Consider the following 25,787-nt stretch of genomic DNA (forward strand, 5'->3'; position numbering starts at 1 on the left):
TGGGAATCGGCTTTGACCGGACTCTGACTCTGACTCTGACTCTGACTCCTATGACTCTGACTCATATGACTCTGACCCTGACCCTGACCCTGACTCTGACTCTGACCCTGGCCCTGGCTCTGGCTCTGACCCTGACCCTGACCCTGACCCTGACCCTGACCCTGACCCTGACCCTGACCCTGGCCCTGGCCCTGACTCCGACTCCGGCAGAAAGATCCATATGGAGCCCTGCATTTTATGTTTATTGTAATATCAGCCTGAAACCAGCATGTTATGGTTTTTGTGTTTATGACCTAATGTTTCATGTATCATTCACAAAAAGACATGATCCAGGGGAGAAAATAAAACATCCCTGGGCGTTCTTGTCGAGTGGAGTAGAGAAAAAAGAAATGTTTATGAACTGACTTTTCTTTAGAGATTTTTTTTTTTTTTGCATAATGTGTCCTTTAAGTCATGGTAACTTAAAGGACACATAGTATGCAAAATGTACTTTCCTGAGCTTTTAATCCTGTTCTAACATTGTTCCCTCACCCAATACACACCTGCAGTAGCATTTAGCTTCATTCACGCTAGTCTGATGAAACCTGGCTAGGAAATCCTCTCCTTCCGAGCGTCAAAAACACTCCGTTCTGAATCCCCCTGATGACTGACGTTTTCTCGATCTGTCACGTGGCTCGGAGGATCTTCTGTGCTGTTTTTTAGTCCATAAGTCTTCAGCAGACTCGTCCTGTACATTTCTGCCGTCTAATCACGATCAATACAACGGCGTGGCAACATCAGGGAGTCTGAGGCTAGCTTAAAGTCAAGGTCAGGGTCAAGTAGATTTATACAGCACATTAACACAACAGCTGCCAAAAGCGCTGTTCACATTTACAGGAACAAGCGGAAATAAAACACACACATGAACACAAACACTAAAAGTAAAACATGGACGACAGCTCAACTTGTGCTGAAAGCCAGTGAAAAGAAAAGGTTTTCAATCAGGTTTTAAAAGAATTTAGAGCTCTGGCGTTCAAGTCTTCATATTAAACTCGTGTAATTCCCTCTGCAGTCAGTAGATGGAGCCAAAGCTCAGTTACGCTGCCGTTTCTAAGGTTATGACAAACTAAAAGTCAAAGTAAAGGTACTCAAGAGCACTTTTGAAGGCCAATAACAATACAAATACTGCATGATATTTGTCCTTTAAAACACTCCACACTTGACCCCAGTGACCTTTTGTACTTCCTGTCACATGACTTTGATGACGTCATGACCTCCTCCTGCTCCCCAGTTTGCGTTGTACCGTTTCTTACCATTTATCCTCAGCTACTGTCTCCTGTCTCCTGTCTCCTGTCCCCTGCATCATGTCTCCTGTCTCCTGCATCATGTCTTCTGTCTCCTGCATCCTGTCTCCTTCCTCCTGTCCCTTGTCTCCTGTCTCCTGCATCCTGTTTCCTGTCTCCTTCCTCCTGTCCCTTGCTTCCTGTCTCCTGCATCCTGTCCCTTGTCTCCTGTCCCCCGTCTCTTGTCTCCTGCATCCTTTCTCCTGTCTCCTTCTTCATGTCCCTTATTTTTTGTCTCTTGTCTCTTGTCTCCCATCTCCTGTCTCCTTTCTCCTAACCCCGTGTCCTCGCTGTGTCTCCTGTCTCCTGTCCGTTTTCTCCGATCTCCTGTCTCCTTTCTCCTAACCCAGTGTCCTCACTGTGTCTCCTGTCACTGTCTCCTGTCTCCTTTCTCCTAACCCTGTGTCCTCACTGTGTCTACTGTCTCCTTCCTCCTAACCCTGTGTCCTCGCTGTGTCTCCTGTCTCCTTCCTCCTAACCCTGTGTCCTCGCTGTGTCTCCTGTCTCCTTCCTCCTAACCCTGTGTCCTCGCTGTGTCTCCTGTCTCCTTCCTCATAACCCTGTGTCCTCGCTGTGTCTCCTGTCTACTTCCTCCTAACCCAGTGTCCTCGCTGTGTCTCCTGTCTCCTTCCTCCTAACCCTGTGTCCTCGCTGTGTCTCCTGTCTCCTTCCTCCTAACCCAGTGTCCTCACTGTGTCTCCTGTCTCCTTCCTCCTAACCCTGTGTCCTCACTGTGTCTCCTCAGGTGTCCGAACGACTACACGGGGGATCGCTGTCAGAATTCGGTCATGGCTGGCTTCTACAGTACGTTCCCGTCCTCTTGTTCCTACCGTAGCGTTGCTTTTCTCTACACATGTTTACAGTGGAAGGTCTTTCCTCAGTGGATCTTGTCCTTTTTACACTTTTGACAGTTTCCAGCTTCAAACCGCACATTGTTTCATGGGTAAATTCATGACAAACCACAATGATAATCTTTGGGGGTTTAGAATTGTGTTCTTTTCACGTGTTCGACGTCGAGTTTGATGTGTGTCCCTGTCCATGCCATCGTGAAAGCGACCTCTATTATTGAAGAAATATTGAATAAATGATAGTGTTCGTAATGACGTGCTTTAGCTGAAGAGATTTAAACTAAAGCCACACATTTCACATACGTTCTTAAAGTGTGCGTTAGGTTAGACCACTCATCTCACCATAATGTAGTTAACAAGCTTACATTTGACAGTTTATGAACCCACTTTCATGGGACTGTTGCTGTAAACAAGGGCCGAAGCGCACAATAGTTATGACTTGACAAATAAAAAGATGGCACCGTTATTACGCCCAAACGGATGTCGAAACGGTCAGAAAATCGCGCTCATTCCACGTAAATCGTTTGCAATTTTCTGCAGTGACGGGCAGGAACGGCCTTTTCCACCTTTTCAAATTTGCAAAACCGTCAATGCGCTTCAGCTTTTCTTCACAAACTATAATAAATATTGGCCACATTAATGCCCAACCAAAGGAAATGGCCGACTACTCGAAAAAGAACGCAATAACCTTATTAGCATTAGCACTTAGCACGTTAAATCTGCTACAACTGCTCTATTTGGCCTTTGTCATCGGCTCGAGCAGCGACAGGAAACCACCCTGAAGTTAAACATCTAGTTCCACTTTACTTATAAATCTTTCACGACATCGTCCCGTCTTTGCCTCCGTGTCTTTGGTCGAGTTACGCAACCGTCCGCTAACGCAAACGCCTTAAATGTTTCAGTGTTGCCGTAGCCGCGCGCCCGGAGTGGCACGCTCGCAGTGTACGTTCTGTGCATTTTGGGACCCCCCTGAAACGCATGCGGGTCCGCGGGTCCCGGACTGAATCATGCCGCGGGTCGCCGGCAGCTCGTCCGCGGATGCGCCGAGCCGGGGCCCCCGATCGATGCGGGACACGCCGGAGGCATTATTCAGAGCAGCCTCATTCTGTGTTCCATCCCACCGTCGTAAATGTCCACGCTTAAATCACGGCGCTCGTGTTGCCGCTTTGTTCTTCTTTTCTTTATGTCATCTTTCGTCCTCGCAAACATGGCGTGATGTTGCTTCCTGTTTGTCTTTGTCTCCGCATGGAATTCCCTCCACCCTTTTTTTTTTGGTTCATTTTAAATTTAAGTTGTTCAGTGACTATATTATTTTCTGCAACTCCCTTTCTTCTAAATTCGATGCAATGTTTCCAGGTCGGAGAGATTACATCATGACGTTTACAATATTTATAATGATGTTACGTAGCAGTTCAGACGATGTTAAGGTTCAGTTGGTGTTTACAGTGTTACGAGGTTCAGGGCAGAAGTAAATGAACTCTTGGTCGTCCCGTTCGCAGGGTTTGAACTGCCTTTGGGGAAGAATCATAAACAAATGCATTCCCTAATTTCAGGAGGCAAAAGTGAAGTGGGACATAATGTGATTTAGAAACCGTTGAGTGAGATTAAGAAACAGTAACAAATGTACTTTGCCTGACACGGTGCAGCTTCCGCTTTATTTTTATTTATTTGTATTGATTACCATTTTTTATTTATAATTATTATTTTAACTTTTTTGTTTTTATAGATTTTTGCACATTTAAAAGATGTAATATTTAGTTTTGTATTGTTCATTTTTATGTCACACAGAAACCCATGGAAGGGATGATATTGTACTTTTTTAAATTATTATTACTATTATTATTAATAATATTATTATTATTTTTACATCATCGTTATTATCATTATTATTATGTTATTATTATTATTTTATTATTTTATTTTATTATTATTTTTAAGGCAAAATCTGGTTTTATATAGGTTTTACCCTGAAAACTCCAAATTGTCGCTTACTTTTTTTTCTTTTTTTTTAAGCACAGAAACTCCTTATTAGCGTTTCGACTGTGTCTTCTTCACTTTTGCCTCCGAGTTGTCAACATTGCGCTGACATAGCAGTAAAGGGTCAGTTTCGGGGGCCGTGGCGGGCGATTTATGAATTTGTCCAGCACTTTTAGCCAATATAACGCTACATTTAGCACAGGAAACAGTCGCAGCGGGGCCCAAGTCGACGGCCTTCGCCATAAATCTCCGGGGCCTTTAGTCAAACGTAAACATTGGGGTATGTAATTTCCTGGAAACATTACATCTTTGTGGACAGTATTCTGACCGCGGGATGCGTCTGCGGGGGTCAGAGCTGAGCCTTGTCTGTTTTTCGGGGGGTGAGTTTTGGAGGTTTTGCCCGTCGATTGAGTGACGCCGACGCTGTGGACGTTTCAGTGACTCTTTCTTTCTTTCTTTCTTACACTCTTCCTTTCTCTTTCCCCACTGTCGCGCCGCCAGAGCTGCTCAGAATTGAATTTATAGGTATGGAACATTACACTCTTTATCATGTTTTCTAAAAGGTTTTTCCAAGTCCCTCTCACGCTCACACATTCGTTCCATCTTCTTTCTAAACTAAAAAACAACAACGACCCCTTTAGCTTCTCTGCATGTTAGCGAACGCGAGAGTAGGGCGGCATAATCGAGGTTTCGCGTCGAGGTTAAGACGATTCCACGGGACTCGGCGGTAATACTGCGGGTGAGTTTGGACAACAGTTAGATTAAACAGATGAAAGAGAAAAGGGCAAAATCTGAGTGATCTGATTTCTTTCTGAGTCTGGTCAACAGATGTATACGAAAAGGCAAAACTTGAGTAGCAGAGACTAAAGTTTGAGTGTGCAATAGAAAGTGAATAATATTACTTTGACCTCCAAACGCCGGTGTTACGCTAGAAATCCCTTCACAGACTTTTGTTTTGTCGACGCGTTTTCATTTCGTTTTTATTGGCGAAAATAAATCAAAAGTCATCCCAAAGACTAAAGCTGTGACAATAACTTTTTTTTCTTCCGCTAAAACTGTGATTAAAAGTACTGATATTTACGCCCCGATCATAAAAACTGAACATAAATGACTGAGAGGAACGCGTGGACAAGGACAGCAGTTTTACATGTCGCGTTGCAATTAATCATAGTTAAAATAGGACGTATTGACTTAAACTATTCATCATTTCAGTCAAAAGTAAGACTAAAACTTGATTAACATGTCTTGTCATAATTCACACTGGTAGAAACTCAAATTGCACTGTTAGATATTGTTTATTACTACACTTAATGCACGGCAAATATATTTTAATATTAAGATTTAGTTGAATGCTGAAATTGGCCCTTGAATTCACAAACTCGCAAGTATTTCCCAATTTCCGAGCTCGTTCGCACAACTCTGAGCTGTAATTAGCAGTTTTTACGCATAATTGGACTGGATATTTTGCCTGTGGAGGAAAAAAAACATTGGATTTGCTCACTGCGTCCGTTCGATCGCGATTCATCCTGCGGCCTCGCACCGTACGTCTCCGCCCTCTTTTTTTACGCGTTTCTATTTGTAAAAAAAGTGCTAAAGTGCTAAAAACGCTGCACTTTATCCAGCACCGAGCGACTGAGCGGAGCCGTGTCGGTTTGAAGTGGCCCTCAGTATCAGTGACACCGGCACAAAGCAGGTCCAGGCTCTGACCGCCGGCCAAAGGGCTTTATTTAGACCCTTTAAAACCACAGCATCAATAGTGTCCATGGAAACTGCGGGGCCCGGTTAAAGGGCCACTGCGGAACTCTTCTACCGCTTCATGCTCCTTTCATGGAGACGCCAGTGCTTTGCCTCGAATGTTCCACAGTGCAGCATTAAACGCAGCTACATTGTGAAAACAGATATATCTATTTTGAAAAACTGTCAACAGGTTTTTTAAATGTGTGTGGATTTGATCAATTAGAGATTAAATCAAGTTTTGATTGCGTTTGGCTTTAGAAAACACGTCCGTAAAAAGCGTAAATTGCAAGACCTCGATTGCTTTTTAAATGGAACTCGTCTTGTTTTTAATTGCTCAAAGCTTTTATTACTCGACGCGGCCTTGAAACACTTTTTACTTTGAGTAAAAGTCACAGTCTGACCAGTGACTTGGCTCGCTCGTTTCCATGGAGATAAATGGAACATTCTAGGCAACGCAATAACATCTCCGTAGAGACAAGCAGGTGGAAAACCCTTAATAGTCTCTTTCATCTATTGAGCGACATTAGATCACAACAAGCTTTAGTTATTTAGAGTTGAAATATACAATTTGAGAAAACCTTTGCTCCACTTTAAACCTAAAAGAATAAATCTTAATCTGATCAGTAGCAAAACACACACTAAACTACTGAAGGATTGTTTTATATCTAATTCTTAGTCTGATTTATTAGTATAAAAATTAGTCAAAGTTTGAAATTTTAGGTCAATTGTCAGTCTGATTGGGTTTCGCAAAAAAATTAAATAAATGTTTTTAAAAATCAACAAAACGAACCAATAAATCTGAACCTGGTTCTGACAATTTTGCAGATTTAAATGTCCAATGAAGTGAATATTTTGCCGTTTTTACACATAAAATTCCTTATTTTTATATGAAAACATGACATTATGACAAACTCACCTGCATCGCCTCAACCCAATCATAGTGAAGCGTGAACTCTCAGAAGGAGATCGTTTAAGTTAAAGGCGAAGATGCTAAACCCGGCTGCACGCTACAGGATTTTAAGTCTGATCTGAAGTCCGATTCGTCACAAAGAGGCGGAGTTCAGGGAGGCGGAGTTCAGGGAGTTCAGGGAGGCGGAGATCAGGGAGGCGGAGTTCAGGGAGGCGGAGTTCAGGGAGGCGGAGTTCAGGGAGGCGGAGTTCAGGGAGGCGGAGTTCAGGGAGGCGGAGTTCAGGGAGGGGTCAATGTGTTTCTGTTGCGTGTCTTGTTGCAGCTCAAAACCCTCAAATCGTACGGTTCAAACACGTTGGGCTTTTGCGATTGTCACGTTTGGCGACCTTTACCGCGGCCAATCAGAGCGGCCGAACTCCTCGTACGGTTTAGTTTCGATCAGGTGACACTTTCGCAGGCTTTCGCTCGCAGAAACGCGTTGCTGGAAACGACAACTGTGCGGCGTCGCTGTCTTTCGCGCGAGCGTGAGACAAAGATGTGTTAAAAAGTATCCTCACAGTTTACGTCGCATCTTAAAATCCGCTCGCGTGCAGCCGGCCGAAGTGAACATGTGTCGTGATTTTAAAAAAAACGTGGCCACTTCTACAAACCGTGGCTTGCAGATGGATCCTTTCCACTTTTTGTCACGTCACGACCACAAACTTGGCATTTTCCGCAAACACAAAGTGACACGCAATTGTGAAGTGAAAGGAAAACCGTACGTGATTTCCACATTTCTTTCAAAATAAAAGAAACTACAGCGTGCGAAAGCGTTCAGGCCCGAGTCAATGCTTTCTCCGCAGTTACAGCTCAGAGTCTCTCGGGCAAAAATGCTCGAGCTCGGACTGATTCGGCGGCGTAGCGTTTGCGAACAGCGTTTTCCAGACGCTCGCCGCAGATTCTCGAGGGGATTTGCCGCTGGTCCGGACTTTGACTTTGACTTTGTTTCAAACCGTTCCGCTGTAGCTCCGGCTTTTACTTTCAGTGTCGTTGTCCTGACCCGTGCGCCCTGTTCCTTGGACGTCATGAAGCTGCTTGCTCGCCAACTGCTTGCTCGCCAACTGTTTGCTCGCCAACATTCTCTTTACAAACGTCACATTGTGATCAGCTCAACGGTCAATCTTTCGACGACCACCCGGCATCGTCTGACACCAGCAGATCACACGCTTTCGCACGCTGTAAACCATCTACAATTGTCCTTCCGCTTCGCGACGCCGTGCCCAAAAACGCCAGCACGATTCGTTCAGGTTTCGCGGTGGCGTCGTGACAAAACGTCGGTTGAAGGTTTTCCGGACGTACGAACAGCGCGCGCTCTCGCCAGCCGCTGTGTCCGTTCGCATGTTTTCGGTCGTGAAAAGCGTGCGATTAGATTAACCTCCCTCGACCTTCGTGTAAACAGGCCGTCGCGCGCACGTGAAGGTTGACTCTGACGTTGCCGTGACGGTTGATAGGATTATTTCGGCTCGCGTTCGGGCCCCGGGCGCGGTCTCTCCCTGGACTCTGACTCCCTCCGAGCTCCTCCTCCTTCCACTGTGGCCATGTTTTCTCCTGCTAAACGCTCTTTACTTTTGCCCCTGACGCCCTTGTGTTGTCCTCTGTCGGTCACTGTGTCTCATTACGACGTGTCACACCACAACATGCACAAGGATTATTAGTCACGCACCGACAGTGACGTGCGACCGCGCCCGCCTTGTTCACAAAGCCGCTTTAGCCATTTGGAGACGCTTTGCTTCCCTGCGCTGGAAAACAGTACAATCTTCAATAATTATAGGTTAAAAAGTGATCAAATTAAGTTGTATTTATCTTGGTTTTATTATATTTTGACTTTCTTAAACAAAGATTTGCCAACAGAACAAGTACATTTTATGATTATTTAAAGATTAGTAGAAGAAACAAAAAGTCTGAGGCGTGTTGATATCAATTTATTTTTTATACTTTATTAATTTAAACTGAACTATTGGACTCAGTTATTTTAGTTTCCAGACTTTTTTTATTTTGAGAGAGCAGAATATTTTCATAAAGTTTTAGCTTTGCCTGGATTATTCCACTGTATTGTATTCAATGTATATATATATACTGTATATAGCATTTATGTATGGCTGTGCCTCACCTCTCCACAGATCTGACCTGTGACTTACGTTTTTTGCTATACTGTGTAACATTTCAGGCAAAGCAATGACATAACCTAATTTTTATCCAATTTCTATATGACAATGTTGATTAATTTGGATGAAGTGAAACGTTTGTCATTTGTGGTGACTCCGCCTCTCTTTGACTCGCCAGGCGCTCAAAACTTCAGCACAGGATGTCGAAACCGCGCCTTCTTTTGACTGCGGCGAGTTCCAAATCCTTTCACACCTGATAATTCATGCAAAAAAAAAAAACAATATTGCCAGTCTAAATCACGATTGGTCGACCCGACGATGCTTTGTGAACAACGCCGCGTTTAAACGTCGCCGCTTTTCGTTCTGGTGTCGACACGTCTCTCCCCCGCGCCACGTTTCCCCGCCTCGTCCTCATCCGGAGCATCCGTGCGGCGTCGTCCACACCATCTCCACCGCCACCGTGAATGCATTTGAAGTGTTTTTGTTTTTTTTGGTGTCGTTTGTTTTCGCCGCAGCGTAACGCACAGAACAACACTATTAGTTTAAAGGTGATGAGACGGTCGCGATGTCGAGCGTTCGGAGCCGATCTGACGCCGTGTGCCTGTGTGTCTGCGTGTTATCCCTGTGCGTTTGCGTGTGTGGGTGTGTTCCTGGACCCACAGAGGCGGAGGAGCTGTACCAGAGGAGGGTCCTGACCATCACGGGGATCTGCGTGGCTCTGCTCGTGGTCGGCATCGTCTGCGTGGTGGCCTACTGCAAAACCAAGTAAGAACCCGAAGCCGCGGGCGACGGGGCAGATTCACCGCGGACGACTCCCAGGTTGGGTGTTTCCCGCCGACTTCGGACGGGGAAAAAAAAGGGCACTCACCCGTCCGAAACCTTTTTAAGATCCATCCATCCATTTTCTACCGCTTGTTCCCTTTCGGGGTCGCGGGTGACTGGAGCCTATCCCAGTGACTTCGGGCCTTAGGCGGGGTACACCCTGGACAGTGACCAGCTTTTAAGATTATTATTGTTATTACTTTTCGGCAAATAGCTTTCGTTGGATCATTTTCCTTTCATTCTTTGGACAATAGTGTATGGAGACCTTAAGCACTGTCCATTTGTGTCCCAAGGTAAGAGTTAAAATTCAGTTTAAATAGAGTCAAACACGTGGTCCGATTATCTTTTTATTCTTTCACAAAATCAATAAACAGCTGTCACATCGCCGCAGTGACGACACCAATCTGAAAAGTAGACGTGGCGCCTTCCAGTGTGCAGTATGTAACTTTTCTGCTGGAACGTTCATCGTTTGGTAGGAGTTTTGTTGCTCAAAAACACCACGAAAAACCCCCCAAAAAATTTTCGTGTGAGTTGGCTCGCCTCTCCACAGATCCGATACCTACACGTTTCCATGAAGATAAACGCAATACCGTCCTGTGGGAGAACGATCAACCATAATATAATGACAAATGCTGCTTTTTAACACCGTCTGAACTGAGCGGACCAGGAAATATTCGCCGTTCTTCACCTTCGAATGCTTAATTGAATTGACTTTATCCAGCTGATATTACGTCATCAATTAAACTGTAGAGTTGTGTCAATCTTGCGCAAATCTGTTCCTAAATGTCAAATGTAGTCACTTCTGATCAAAGCGCTCAAAGGTTTAAAGTCTGTGTCACTAAAACGAAGTGAACACAATTAGATTTCAGATTTGACTGAACATTCTTGCCTGTTTGTCCCCAGTTTGACCATTTCTGTAACGTTTATATTTGCACTTCCTGGTTGCAGCAAACACAACAGGAAGAGGGAAAAATTACACCACAAACAGTACATTTTTCTTTCATTTCTGTGACTAAACTACGGCAGAGGGTTCAAATCGATATCTGAAAGTGTGGATCTAAATCTGACTCACAAACCCTCTGGAAATGGTCAAATAAACCGATTTTGTCACGCAACTTTGGCTTCTTTTACAATACAGACTTTGAGGGGAAAAAACACAAAAGAAGTACGCGTACCCAACCTTTTAATGCGACGACATGGTGAGAAAGTGATAAAGTGAATAGTATTTGAGTTGTCTTCTTCTTCTCGCCGATCGCCTGTGACAACTCTTAGTCAATCGAATGTGTGTCGTGTGTGTGGGCTGTTTTTCAGGAAACGGAGGAAGAAGATGCACCACATCCATCAGAACCAGAACCAGTGCGTGGAGCAGCCCAACCGCATGCACGCCAACGGCCCCAACCACCCAGGACCGGGGCCCGAGGAGATCCCCATGGGCGATGTGAGCGCAGGCGGCGAGGGCAAACGTGCAGTCAGGGACGTCGCCGTGTCACGTTTCAGTGTCGCGAGAAACGCCAGGGTTTTGCTGCCGATCGCAATTATTAGACAAACCGTTTTCGTTCGTTATTGGCAACACACGCATTTATTTTAAGTCCTTATTAATCACATTTCTTCAAGTATTTGACCGGCTTTGTGTTCAAACAGACGTTCAGAATGGTAAAATGTGAATGTTTTGACTTTTTTGCAGATTGATTGGAATTGCCATTAATTTGCCACAAAAAAATCCCTAAATATTACAATATTATTTAAAAAAATAGTATTATTATTCTATTATTATGTTTCGTATTTAATCAATTCCAGGCAAAAAGTACACATTTTAATTAGGGACACTTTGACGTTAAAATGTCAATATTTACAGGAAATACTTGCTACTTCCACACATGCCGACAAATATAAATCATGTCAACATCCCACTGGAGTAAAATTAGTACTAATACTTCATTTGGTTCATTTGGTATTATTATTATAACTGTAAATGGCAACAACTGTAGTTTTTCCTCATACTTTGACCTTGAGCTCTTATTTTGAAAGGAAGAACACAGAATTTCTAATATTATTATCACATTCACACCATTAATTATCTTGGTTTTCATCTTAACTTAACACATAAAGCCAAATGCTTCCACGGAAACGCAGATGTTTTCTGCTGCTTTCATTTGGAAGTGTAGAGCTTGTGCTAAAACAGGCCGGCGTGTCACCGCTTTAATTAAATATAACTGTTTCTAAAAATAACCCTGGTTCTCTGAAGCGCCTCCGAGTGTAATGAGCTACAGCAGAGTCAGGACGAGGAGAGCGGCTAATGCTAACGCTAACACGGCGACGACTCACACTGGCACAGATGCACCTTTAATACTTCATATGTCACAAAGAGGAAGAAGGTCCAGTTTGGGCTGGACATTAAGGCCTGTCACAATAATATAGATTTTTTTTATCAATAAAGCTACCGTTTTTGGCTCAATATTCATGTTTAATCTGGTTTATGGGAAACATTTTGTTAAGCAGAGTTCTCCCGGTCATAATAATTAACATATCCATGACATCTTTGATATTTTATTGTGTTTTATTATGTGTCTTGCAGTTCATGCGTTATAGTGTATAGTACTTATCCAGTACTTATAGTAATAAGTGGTTACAGTGTCATAAATAGTCTTCAACGTTAGTTTAATGCTATATTTTTTGCAGAAATACATCTCACTTCAAAATTAAATGTGAGTTGTAACGAGACTACGAGATATTTTAGAAAATGTGGAGTTGCAATTTTTCAGTCATTTCTATTGCTGTTTCCTGCAGTGACTTTAACCATCACTATTACTACTACTACTACTACCTACTACTTTAACCATCACTATTACTACTACTACCTACTACTTTAACCATCACTATTACTACTACTACCTACTACTTTAACCATTACTATTACTACTACTACCTACTACATTAACCATCACTATTACTACTACTACTACTACCTACTACTTTAACCATCACTATTACTACTACTACCTACTACATTAACCATCACTATTACTACTACTACTACTACCTACTACTTTAACCATCACTATTACTACTACTACTACTACCTACTACTTTAACCATCACTATTACTACTACTACCTACTACTTTAACCATTACTATTACTACTACTACTACTACCTACTACTTTAACCATCACTATTACTACTACTACTACTACCTACTACTTTAACCATCACTATTACTACTACTACCTACTACATTAACCATCACTATTACTAATACTACTACTACCTACTACTTTAACCATCACTATTACTACTACTACTGCTACCTACTACTTTAACCATCACTATTACTACTACTACTACTACCTACTACTTTAACCATCACTATTACTACTACTACTACCTACTACTTTAACCATCACTATTACTACTACTACTACCTACTACTTTAACCATCACTATTACTACTACTACTACCTACTACTTTAACCATCACTATTACTACTACTACCTACTACTTTAACCATCACTATTACTACTACTACTACCTACTACTTTAACCATCACTATTACTACTACTACTACCTACTACTTTAACCATCACTATTACTACTACTACTACCTACTACTTTAACCATCACTATTACTACTACTACTACCTACTACTTTAACCATCACTATTACTACTACTACCTACTACTTTAACCATCACTATTACTACTACTACCTACTACTTTAACAATCACTATTACTACTACTACCACGTGTACCCTACTATATTTTTCACATTTACTCTCAGATTTTGAGGACAAAGCGTGTATTTTCCCGTGATAATATTGTGACCGGTTCTGTCTCTGCTCCAGTACATCTCGAAGAGCGTCCCGACCACAGAGTGTGTGATCAGCCACGGGGCCGAGGGGGCGGGGAACTACGCGGGAAGCCGAATGTCCACGCGCTCGCACCACTCCACAACCGCCTCCCACGCCTCGCGCTACGGCTCCAGGTCTGTGCCACATCAGCTGTGTCGGCCCGGCAACCACGAGACTGCATCCTGTGGGCCAGTTACATCAATGGAGAGATGGGCTGTAGTGATGTAGTGCAGTGTTTGGGCCGGGTATGATCATAGATGGAGCTCCCCCTGCAGGTGATGTAGTGCAGTGTTTGGGCCGGGTATGATCACAGATAGAGCTCCCCCTGCAGGTGATGTAGTGCAGTGTTGGGGCTGGGTATGATCATAGATGGAGCTCCCCCTGCAGGTGATGTAGTGCAGTGTTTGGGCCGGGTATGATCATAGATGGAGCTCCCCCTGCAGGTGATGTAGTGCAGTGTTTGGGCCGGGTATGATCATAGATAGAGCTCCCCCTGCAGGTGATGTAGTGCAGTGTTGGGGCCGGGTATGATCATAGATAGAGCTCCCCCTGCAGGTGATGTAGTGCAGTGTTTGGGCCGGGTATGATCATAGATAGAGCTCCCCCTGCAGGTGATGTAGTGCAGTGTTTGGGCCGGGTATGATCATAGATAGAGCTCCCCCTGCAGGTGCTGTAGTGCAGTGTTGGGGCTGGGTATGATCATAGATGGAGCTCCCCCTGCAGGTGATGTAGTGCAGTGTTGGGGCCGGGTATGATCATAGATGGAGCTCCCCCTGCAGGTGATGTAGTGCAGTGTTTGGGCTGGGTCTGATCATAGATGGAGCTCCCCCTGCAGGTGATGTAGTGCAGTTGTTGTTGTTGTTGTTGTTTTATGGCGGTTGGCATCCAAGTGTTGCATTACCGCCAGACTTTATTCCTCAGACTTTGTCGTAGTCCTCAGACTCTGTCGTAGTCCGTAAAAGTACTCCTTCCATTGCTTTGGTGTTACAAAGCCCATGAGGTCATGATATGTCTTTGTGACTAGAATAGTTGTTGTTGTTTCAGAGACCAACCGGCTTTATTCCAGGGAGACTCTTCTTCATCTTCCTCTCCTTCTTTGACGTTCGGTGCTTCCACCGTACAGCTTTATTCTTTAGGCTTCATTCTATAGGCTTTAATATGTCCACTGATGTCGCTGCTTGGTAGCCGTGCGTCTACGAGACTGGGCGAGGACAGGAGACCACCCCCACCCCCATCTCGTCACTCTGACTCCCCACAAGCAGACCCCCATCACTCCGACTCCCATTTAGCGCCTTTAGCCTGTTTTCTATATCTGCCCAATCAAGCTCCTTTGTTCCAAGGAATCTCCCTGCAGCTTTAGCAATGATCCTGATCCTTTCAGTTCTGCTTTGAGTCTGAGCAGCACAGTTTACAACATCCACCATAAAGAGTACAAAATCCTCTCTATCCACAACCAGGGTATTCTCATTAATTCTGGAACCTGCACACTTGGGACCTCCACTCTTGAAACCTTCACACTTCTTGGGAGCCACGCTGGCCTTTCTCATTTCGCCCTGGCTGGGAGCAGCGCTGGCTCCCCTCTCTGTATTTACTCTAAACTCGTTACTTGAAACTTTCTTGACTGCATCTGCATAGGATATACCTTGAGAGACCTTTATTTTCTGCACCTCAGCAGCTCTTTTGCTAAACCTGCATCCCCCGAAGGCAGAGCTATGTTCTTCCCCACAGTTACAGCACTTCAGTTTTGCACCCACGTCACACTTCCCATACTCGTGGTCTCCTGCACATTTACCACATCTTTGCTTCCCTCTACAGACCGCTGCAATATGTCCAAAGCGCTGGCACTTAAAGCAACGCAGGGGCGGCGGAACATATGGCCTGACGCTATAGCACATGTACCCAATGAACACCTTACTAGGCAGGCACCTCCCTTCAAGTGTTACCATTACCGACAAGCTGTCACATCTTACCCCAAACCGGGTCACCTTCGAACGCCTAGCGTCCACCACCGTAACTCCAGTCAAATTCTCCTTAACTTCATCCACAGACGTCGCCGTAGGGACACCTACGATAACTCCTCTGACCGTGTTTCTTTCAGCATCAGACACAAGAATGTCCTTTCCACCCAGACGTTTAGTTCCAATCGCCTTCCGTTGCTGAGGCGCGTCCTTGCACACGACCAGCAGCGAGCCATCTCTAAGGACACTCGCACTCTTGATCACTCCCACAGCTACAGTTAGGCTCTTTGACAATGCCACTGAATTCCACTCCTTAAAGGATGCACTATCCTGTGCAAGCTTTATGATCACCTTACAGTCTCTGCTCTCACCCCGGATATCAATAGCTTCAGCCTCATCCTGCTGCTCATTCCCAGAACCCTCGGACGAGCTAAGGGACTTTTTACGTTTCCGGGCACGTACAGGCAGAAAAGGCTGCTCCTCCACGCCGTCCAGAACGTCTTCCATCCCCGATCCACTCTCCTCCGCCATCTCCCGTCTCTCCAGAGACCAACCGGCTTTATTCCAGGGAGACTCTTCTTCATCTTCCTCTCCTTCTTTGACGTTCGGTGCTTCCATCGTACAGCTTTATTCTTTAGGCTTCATTCTATAGGCTTTAATATTTCCACTGATGTCGCTGCTTGGTAGCCGTGCGTCTACGAGACTGGACGAGTTGTTGTTGTTGTTGTTGTTGTTGTTGTTTTATGGCGGTTGGCATCCGAGTGTTGCATTACCGCCAGACTTTATTCCTCAGATGTAGTGCAGTGTTTGGGCTGGGTCTGATCATAGATGGAGCTCCCCCTGCAGGTGATGTAGTGCAGTGTTTGGGCCGGGTATGATCATTGATAGAGCTCCCCCTGCAGGTGATGTAGTGCAGTGTTGGGGCTGGGTATGATCATAGATGGAGCTCCCCCTGCAGGTGATGTAGTGCAGTGTTGGGGCCGGGTATGATCATAGATCGAGCTCCCCCTGCAGGTGATGTAGTGCAGTGTTTGGGCCGGGTATGATCATAGATAGAGCTCCCCCTGCAGGTGATGTAGTGCAGTGTTTGGGCTGGGTATGATCATAGATAGAGCTCCCCCTGCAGGTGCTGTAGTGCAGTGTTGGGGCTGGGTATGATCAAAGATGGAGCTCCCCCTGCAGGTGATGTAGTGCAGTTGTTGTTGTTGTTGTTGTTTTATGGCGGTTGGCATCCGAGTGTTGCATTACCGCCAGACTTTATTCCTCAGACGTTTCGTAGTGCAGTGTTGGGGCTGGGTATGATCATAGATAGAGCTCCCCCTGCAGGTGATGTAGTGCAGTGTTGGGGCTGGGTATGATCATAGATGGAGCTCCCCCTGCAGGTCTCTTGTGAAAATACACAGGACAAAAAAGTTTTGTTTTTTTTACACATTGTTTTCTTTCTTTCTTAATCAAATATTAAAGAAAGAGTCCGGGTTTCTCAGGAGAGTTGTCTTTGGGTCGATGTTACAAGGCTGTTTTTCCACTCAGAGACAGCAGGGGGCGACGACGGGCACTTCAAACACCCTGAAAATACACATTTAACCATCACAGGGACTTACAAAGACGTTCAATAAGATGAAAATGTGACTTAGTTGTGCTTTAAAGATGGCGCTAGTGCAAAGGACCCTTGTGATGTGAGACCTCCTCTCTGTGCTCAGGCACGAGGAGCAGACGTGGAGCATGGAGCGGACGGAGAGCATGAACTCAGATTGCCAGTCGGGCCTGTCCAGCTCCGTGGGCACCAGTAAGTGCAGCAGCCCGGCCTGCATGGCTCGGAGAGCCCACTGGGGCTGCACCGAGGGCCCCGGGGCCGGCATGGCCTACGGAGACTCCTACGACTCTCTGCGCGACTCTCCTCACAGCGACAGGTAAAGACTCACAGCGACAGGTAAAGACTCACGGCGACAGACTCACGGCGACAGAATCACAGCGACAGAATCACGGCGACAGACTCACAGTGACAGAATCACAGTGACAGGTGACAGACTCACAGTGACAGAATCACGGCGACAGACTCACGGCGACAGACTCACAGTGACAGACTCACGGCGACAGACTCACGGCGACAGACTCACAGTGACAGACTCACAGTGACAGAATCACGGCGACAGACTCACGGCGACAGACTCACAGTGACAGACTCACAGTGACAGACTCACAGTGACAGACTCACGGCGACAGACTCACAGTGACAGACTCACGGCGACAGACTCACAGTGACAGACTCACAGTGACAGACTCACAGTGACAGACTCACGGCGACAGACTCACAGTGACAGACTCACAGTGACAGGTGACAGACTCACAGTGACAGGTGACAGACTCACAGTGACAGACTCACAGTGACAGACTCACGGCGACAGACTCACAGTGACAGACTCACAGTGACAGGTGACAGACTCACAGTGACAGGTGACAGACTCACAGTGACAGAATCACGGCGACAGACTCACGGCGACAGACTCACAGTGACAGACTCACAGTGACAGACTCACAGTGACAGACTCACGGCGACAGACTCACAGTGACAGACTCACAGTGACAGACTCACGGCGACAGACTCACGGCGACAGAATCACGGCGACAGACTCACAGTGACAGACTCACGGCGACAGACTCACAGTGACAGACTCACAGTGACAGACTCACAGTGACAGACTCACGGCGACAGACTCACGGCGACAGAATCACGGCGACAGACTCACAGTGACAGACTCACGGCGACAGACTCACAGTGACAGACTCACAGTGACAGACTCACAGTGACAGACTCACGGCGACAGACTCACGGCGACAGAATCACGGCGACAGACTCACAGCGACAGACTCACGGCGACAGACTCACAGTGACAGACTCACAGTGACAGACTCACAGTGACAGACTCACGGCGACAGACTCACGGCGACAGACTCACAGTGACAGACTCACAGTGACAGACTCACAGCGACAGGTGACAGACTCACAGTGACAGGTGACAGACTCACAGCGGCAGGTAAAGACAACAGGTGAAGCATGACTAATTTTGGTGACCAAACTAAATTGTATACTTTTTCCACATATTCTCCATTTTCTCTTTTCATTTAGTTTATATCAGTCCTTAAAAATAGCTGTGTTTCAGTCATAGTTTTAGTACTTTATTTTACTAGAACAAAACATGACACTAAAAGTGTGATGAAATTAATTGCCTTACAAAATGTACAAATAAATGTCATAGATGAGCTGGTGAGGCTTCTGCGTGATATGGCGCCCTCGTGTGGCAAAGTAGAGAAATTACAAATGCAAAAATGTGATTAAGTCGTCACAGTCATCAAGAGTGAACTGACTTTATGTTGGTAGTTGAATCTGTTTTCATCATTAATGATGGAAAAAGTCAATCCGGTCTTTTTACCACTGTTGGGTTGTTGTTTTTTTATGTTGAGGATCCTTCAATAAGAAAAAGGTTTGTTTTATTCAGGGGATAAACTACAGTCTCGATCTCTTTCTTTTTTTAAATTCTGACCTGTTATTGCAGATACGTGTCGGCGCTGACCACTCCAGCTCGACTGTCCCCTGTGGAGTTCCACTACCCTCCGCTGCCCCCACAGGTGCCAACGTTTCAGATCACCTCCCCAAACACAGGCCACGCCCTGTCGTTGCCCCCCGCAGCTGCAGCCTACCATCGAGAGGACGACCAGCCGCTGCTCCGCTGCCCTGAGGTCTGTGTGGGGTTTACAATTAAACTGCTCTGACATTGGTCGAGATAACTTAATGGTTCTGTTACTTCCTCTCTGCTGACCCCTACAGGACACGAGTCTGTACCGACAGCCGCGGCGGCCCCGGCGGCCGTACCTGACGGAGAGCACAGGGAGCCTGCCCTCCAGCCCGTACCACGTCCCGGACGAGGAGGCGTACGAGACCACGCAGGAGTACGCTTCATCCCGAGAGCCCATCCGCAGCCGGCGCCGGCCGCGCAGGAACCGCCTCAACGGACACATCTCCCAGCGGGCCGGCCTGCAGGACTACAGGGACTACAGCTCCCAGAGCTTCAGCGGCTCCGAGGAGGAGGAGGAGGAGGGCGAGAGCACGCCCTTCCTCAGTATGCAGAACATGAGTGTGGACCCAGGGCGGCCCGCGGAGCCTCGGACTCACCGCGGGCTCAGTCGGCCCGGACGCTCGCAGTCACACCGCTCCAAAGCTGACAACATGCCCCTCTAAGCCCCGCCCATCACCACTAGGAGAAATATTTTTATTTTGTATAACAGACAGATATTCTAAACAAAGGAAATATTTATTTTCATTGTCTACTAGCTAACAGCAAAGACTTTTTTTATAAGGGGGGATATTTATATGTCGAGTTTTTTGATTTACAGCATTATGAGAGATGAAAAAATAAGAGAATTACGTGCCAATTTTTTCACGAGTTAGATAACTAGAATAATATTGTGGTGCCTTTTGCTGTATGCTGAAGTCGGAGGTCCCATTGAGTTTTCTAGCCTTTCTTATGAAGACTCCTGGTTTTTATAGAGTCCCGCCCTGGTCCTCCTCTTGCGTTGGTTTTGCTCTGGTTTGGGATCTTCCTCTTTTGGAACTGTGATTCTGTTCTGATCATGCAATATCGCCCCCTTGTGTCAGAGCTGTCAGTTTACATGGTTTTGTCCTTGCAGCCCCAGGTGCAGGTGCAGCGGCTGATTTGGAGTCACACGTCACAAATGAACATAGATTTACGCCTCTGCCTGTCGCTCATGTTTCACTTAGGTTTACGGAGCTGTGGAGTCGGTCCGTTTTTATGTGTAGACCAAAGGTTGTGTCTGAAATCACTCACTGAAACCAGAGTATGGCTTGATTCAACATGATTTAATTGGGTAAATACAGATTTTCTATCGCGGTCCACTTTTCCCCAAGAGCATCAGAGTTATGGTTGTAGCTGTCCACACTTCAAACGTCAAAGGATAAATAACTGTAATGTCAGGAACATAATGTTATATTTTATGTATTAAATATTCTAAATCTCTTTAACAAACTGACAAACAAACAAAACTATTTGGCTTCATACTAAGTCGTTTTTAGAGTAGTTTTCTAGATTTGGCTGGACAAAGATAAATTTACAAATCCCTGTGAAAAACATACTTGTAGTACTTGTCCTACTGCACCTCAAGATAATATTTATATAGGATATTGGTTCTAGTATTTTCATTCATCTTCATCACGGACACAGCATCGGGTTCATAAACACACTATAGAGACACTGCACATAAATGCGAGTTCAAAGGTGACTACAAGGTCACAATGCAGTTTTTATTAGTTTAGTAACTTGTCCTATTATGTATAAAACGTTCATTAAATAAACCACAATTTGGCCTGGATGATAAAACAAACAACTGAATCACAATTTGGATTCTACTTTATTTTATCTTGTTAAAATGACCTTTCCAAACCACTCGCTCGCACTGACAGAGGTGACTTTACACTCGCACTTTGACCTTTAGAAATGACTGCATCTCGAACAAAAGTCGTCTAACTGCCCCGCCCTAAACACGGCACCAATGTTTGTCAGAAACATCACAGTTAGAGCCAAAACAGATACGTCCACATACTTCAAATAACAAGAGAAACTCCCTGATCACTGATTGGTCTGACGTCTTTTGTCACGTTTAACAGTTGAAAGACCTGTACCATGAGTCAGAAACATGTCCCCGCCCACTTTTCTGTCGCTCGGATACGGCACCACAACAAAAGCAAGTGAGATTAGACAAGACTATCCCAAAGGTTTTGTCACTAATGATAATGCACAGAGTCGGATAGCGTCTGGTAGAGGTGGAATATAAGACAAATACTTGAAAATATCTAAATGATTGTTTCGGAGATATGCAAATTTTGACTATCGAGTATTGTCTGTCATTTGATCTATTAAAAATGACCACAAAAAGTGATATTTCTGCACTTTTGTGGTTATTTTTATGGTCCGTTCGTGCTTTGTGCCATAGTTGAATCTCCACAAACACATTTTCACATTTGAGCTCAGTCATGATGCGACGGTAGAATATAGTCTGAATATCATTGTAGCGACAAAGCAAAAACAATACTCAGATATTCATTTTCGTCTATATCGCTCAGTCCTAGTGTCGGGCAGGTGTTTTTCCACAATTCTTAGTGAAGTCGCTGATTCAGTGTTAGTTAATACCCAATAAAACGCTTTGTATAATGCATGGATTATATACAGAGGCGGGAGGAGTGGCCAAAATCTGTTCTAAAGTACGAGTACATTCACTTCAAAATAATAATGATAATGATAATAATACACAAGTGAAAGAACAAAGTTGTGGTCCAAGTGTAAAAACATCAGTAACTGTCTTGATGTAATTTGAAGGACAAAACATTAAATAATGCACAAAATCGGTTGTTGTTTTTTTAAAGGATGGACACAAACATGACTGAAATGATGGAGCAAGAAACACAAATGTCCAAATCCTTTAATATCGTCAACATAACTCTTTTGTCACGTGTACATTTACTCACAGAGGGAAGAACTGAAGTAAGGACACTGCTACACTGACAAATATTACGTGAAAATATGGAAAACTAAGTACGATTTCATTAAAACACTAGTAAATGTGACTAAGCATTTTCCACCTCTGATAATAGATATCTCAGTTCATCTCTTATTTAGCTGCTTTTACCTCACGATGCTCGATATGAAAATCATTTATCTTAATTAAAAAACAGTTACGAGCCCTTTAATCACAACTTTAAATCCAACGACACAACATCTCCGTCCCGTAAAACCCTGCGCGCGGTCCAGGCTTCGCGAGTGAGTGATTCTGGACACAGCCCCGTCGTGGCGCGGGCCCTCGTGGCGATCGACGAAGCCCCCTTCGATCCCCTCGCCGCCACAGGCTCCATTGCACTGTTAGTCCCGCCCTCCCGGAGCAGCGATTGGCCAGAGTCCGTAAAACCAGTTAAAAACCCCCAGCCTCAGCCTCTGGCCTCTCGACTGCCCTCGCCGTTTCCTATGCCAGCAGCTTAGAGCCGCACTGTGTCTCAGGACTTTTCCCATCGCATCAGCCAAAAGACTCCGCCTCCGAACGCACATCCCCGCCCCTCCCGGCCCAGTCCACCTGAGTTCGTATGATTTCTACATCGTCATTCGTGGAAGAAAGCTTTGGGGGACTGACGGAAAAGATACTGCTGTCTTTGTTCTGTCAAAAGGGTTCATTGTGCGCGCGGTCGAAACGGTCACATTTCTGCGGCGCACTGCAGTTTTAGGTCCAGAGCTGCGAGAGTAAAGCAGCACCTGGGGGTTGTTGTACGGAACGTCAGCGTCGCGACCGCTGTGGGAAGAAACGCCGCGATTTGACGACGATTCGCAGTCGTCGACACGAGCGAACAGTCTGTCATTCGCCTTCATTCACGGCCAGAGTTCCTCCAGTTTGTGAAATCAAACTTTCTGAATAAAGAGCTAGATTTTTGGAGTATAGATTAGATGGATGTGTACAGTATTCCTTCCAAAAATTTACCTGATTTTGTTCTTACGATTGTATTGAAAAGTCACAATTATTGATGTCGCAAGTAGCACATTTCAAAGGCTTATTGAAATAATATAAAGTCCTACATAATATTCTGTACAAAATATTCTTCATGTCTTCATGGGGTCTTAAAAAACTGCTTCCCCTAAACTAAAAGTTTTATTTGCCGTTTGTAGTTTGTAAACCATGTTCAAAACCTCAAATTTCACATTAAAACATTAAAAAAAACCTCAAAGTTGACAAAGTTTGGCATCTGCAAGACACTTTATGTGGAGAAAAACAATATTTACTCATAAGAGGAAACTAATGCAGCTTAAAGGACAAATATTATGCATTATTTAGCCTTTAAACATGCTCTTAAATACTAAGATAATAATATTTACTTTGGCATCTCATGTTTTAGAACTTAAAAAAATAAATAAATTGAATAATTCATGTCACTCATGCCAGTAATTGACGTTTGGCTCCATCTCCTGGCAGCAGAAGCAATTACAAAGAAGATAAATAAAAACTTGTCTCCCTCGTTCATGCTAATTCAGCAGTTGTAAAGATCGTGATTTATGGACTTGGGATTAATTCACAGACTTAAAAACGGTGCAAAAAATCTCTGAGTTCTGCCTTTAACATCACAGATGGGCCAAAATCAAAACGGAGTGTTTTTGATGCTCGGAGGGGAGAGGACAGGAAACAGGATTCATCAAACAAGCGTGAATGAAGCTAAACACAACCTCCAGCTGTGTTTCTGATGCGGGAACAATGGTGGAACATGGTTAAAAGCACAGAAAAGTCCATTTAGCCTAATATGTGTCCTTTAAATCAAAACACAAATCGCAGTTTTTCTCGGCTCATATTTAGTGGATTAGACTTAGTAACAGTTATTAATAATGAATAAATGTAATATAAAACTCAAAATATAAAAGTTTTGCGTCATTGTCATTCATGGCTGGACCTATACTGCACTGTCCCGTGGAAATGTGGCTAACGACAACCGCTGCGTTGATGAAAGATTCCCCACGTTCAGGTACGGTATCAGGGTCTTACGTTTCTGCTCAAAGATGTCCTGGTTCCTCTCTTTGTTTCTCTCTCAATCCTGAATCTCTATTGCCTTCTTGCAGTTATGGTTTCACACTGTATCAATGGGAAAAGCTGTTTATAAGAGGTTTTGTTCGGCTCACAAACGGCACTAGCGATGCTAACGATGCTAACTGAAAAAACTGCATCCTCTGTTTTGCTTTTTGATATATTTCTAGATACTTTTGCTTGGTCATATTGACTGGATGATCCGTTACGTGTCTGTCTCCGTCCTTCCTGTCACCGCACATCTCCCGAATCTCCTTTCACGTTTACTTCCTGTTTACTGACCTCAGAAGCATCAACAGCAACACATTGGGAAATCACAAACACTCAAACACGTGTATTTAGCCGGGTGGTCTTCGCCGTGGGCTGTGATCGACATGGACAGGAGTGAACTTGACGTCAGTGTTAGCAAACGAGAGGCGGCAGATATATTGTCTACAAGATCATGTAAAAATTGCCGTTTTGAAAGGATTTCAAAGTTAAAAAATGTATTGTCTGTTAAAAGAAAATGGTGTTTTGACACTTTAAAAGATCCAAATCCTAAAATGTCTAAATGTATTTCAACGCTAAGGAAAAGGTTTGATACTCGATGCAGATTTCTACACTGCAATGATGATATCACGTCATTTTCAACACAAAATGACAGTACGAGTTCTGTCATAGATCAAGGCCATTCAAAAACGATTCAAGAAAAGGCCCAAATATGTCAAACGTATACGATTGTTTCAGTTTTTCAAGTTTTGATGTTAGTTGTAGTATTGTATTAGTTCGAAAAGAGCTGGAACTTGTGGCATAATCTTCAAACGAAGAGGATATTTTAAACTGAATAGGCTCAAAATGGAAGATTTATGAACGATGCGGAGGTGAAAACACATAGCTAAAGAAAAAATTAAACTCTGTGATTGTGGCGCTCCAGGCTGAGACTTCAAGGGGGCCAATTAGAAGAGCCATCGGTTGATAGAAACGGGTCCATCGATCTGTTCAAAACTGATTTTCTGTCGTTCTATCCTCGACACTCCACTTGCATGAATCAATCAAATTATAAGTTTGAGTGAGAAAATGATGTGTGACGTAAATTTGACACAATATGTCCCCTTTAAAACATCAGTGTAGATCTGGAACAGAAACAAGAACCACACTTTGGATATTTAATGTTCATCTATTCAATGACATTGAGAGAGGAAAACGACCACTCTTCTCTGGGATGCAGCTAAGGCAGTTTTGAGGGGCAGTGTAATTGCCGTTGCCTCGGCAAAAAGGAAACAAAGGCAGAAAAACTCTTAACATCTAAGAATAGAAAAAAAACATACTGTCCATGTTTATTCACAGCCTCTGACGGAGTGACAAAGCGACGGAGCTACTCTTTTACCACACAGGGTTTGGACTGAATCGCTCTTGATTTGAAAAGCTGTGTCGACTTTTGCTTTGAAACGACACAGGAAACGCATGAACCACGTTAAATGTTCAACTCAAAATAGGGGGAGTCACATAAGATTATTATTATTATTATTATTATTATTATTATTAGGCACAAATGACTGACTAGTTTAGATGCTTTACTTTTCGAGAAGCTGGAGAGAGTGAGGATGGAGTGTG

General features: G+C 44.4%; 1 protein-coding gene across 2 annotated transcripts in view; it reads left to right on the plus strand.

Moving 5' to 3' along the window:
• Positions 1–20,516, plus strand: part of LOC140354717 (pro-neuregulin-2, membrane-bound isoform-like) — a 69,974-nt gene extending 49,458 nt beyond the window's left edge. The window contains exons 5-12 of one of the 2 annotated variants that reach the window (XM_072439909.1): positions 2,068–2,126; positions 4,649–4,672; positions 9,601–9,703; positions 11,072–11,198; positions 13,606–13,745; positions 17,270–17,479; positions 19,124–19,307; positions 19,396–20,516. In XM_072439909.1, the coding sequence (XP_072296010.1) occupies positions 2,068–2,126; positions 4,649–4,672; positions 9,601–9,703; positions 11,072–11,198; positions 13,606–13,745; positions 17,270–17,479; positions 19,124–19,307; positions 19,396–19,806 (1,258 nt within the window). In that variant the 3' untranslated portion in view covers positions 19,807–20,516. The remainder of the gene's footprint in view (positions 1–2,067; positions 2,127–4,648; positions 4,673–9,600; positions 9,704–11,071; positions 11,199–13,605; positions 13,746–17,269; positions 17,480–19,123; positions 19,308–19,395) is intronic. The other variant, XM_072439910.1, reaches the window with a different exon arrangement.
• Positions 20,517–25,787: the final 5,271 nt, after the last annotated feature.

Source organism: Eucyclogobius newberryi, unplaced genomic scaffold (assembly GCF_026437365.1).
Source record: "Eucyclogobius newberryi isolate DKJ021-1_F unplaced genomic scaffold, fEucNew1.0.hap1 SCAF_11, whole genome shotgun sequence".
NCBI lineage: Eukaryota > Metazoa > Chordata > Actinopteri > Gobiiformes > Gobiidae > Eucyclogobius > Eucyclogobius newberryi.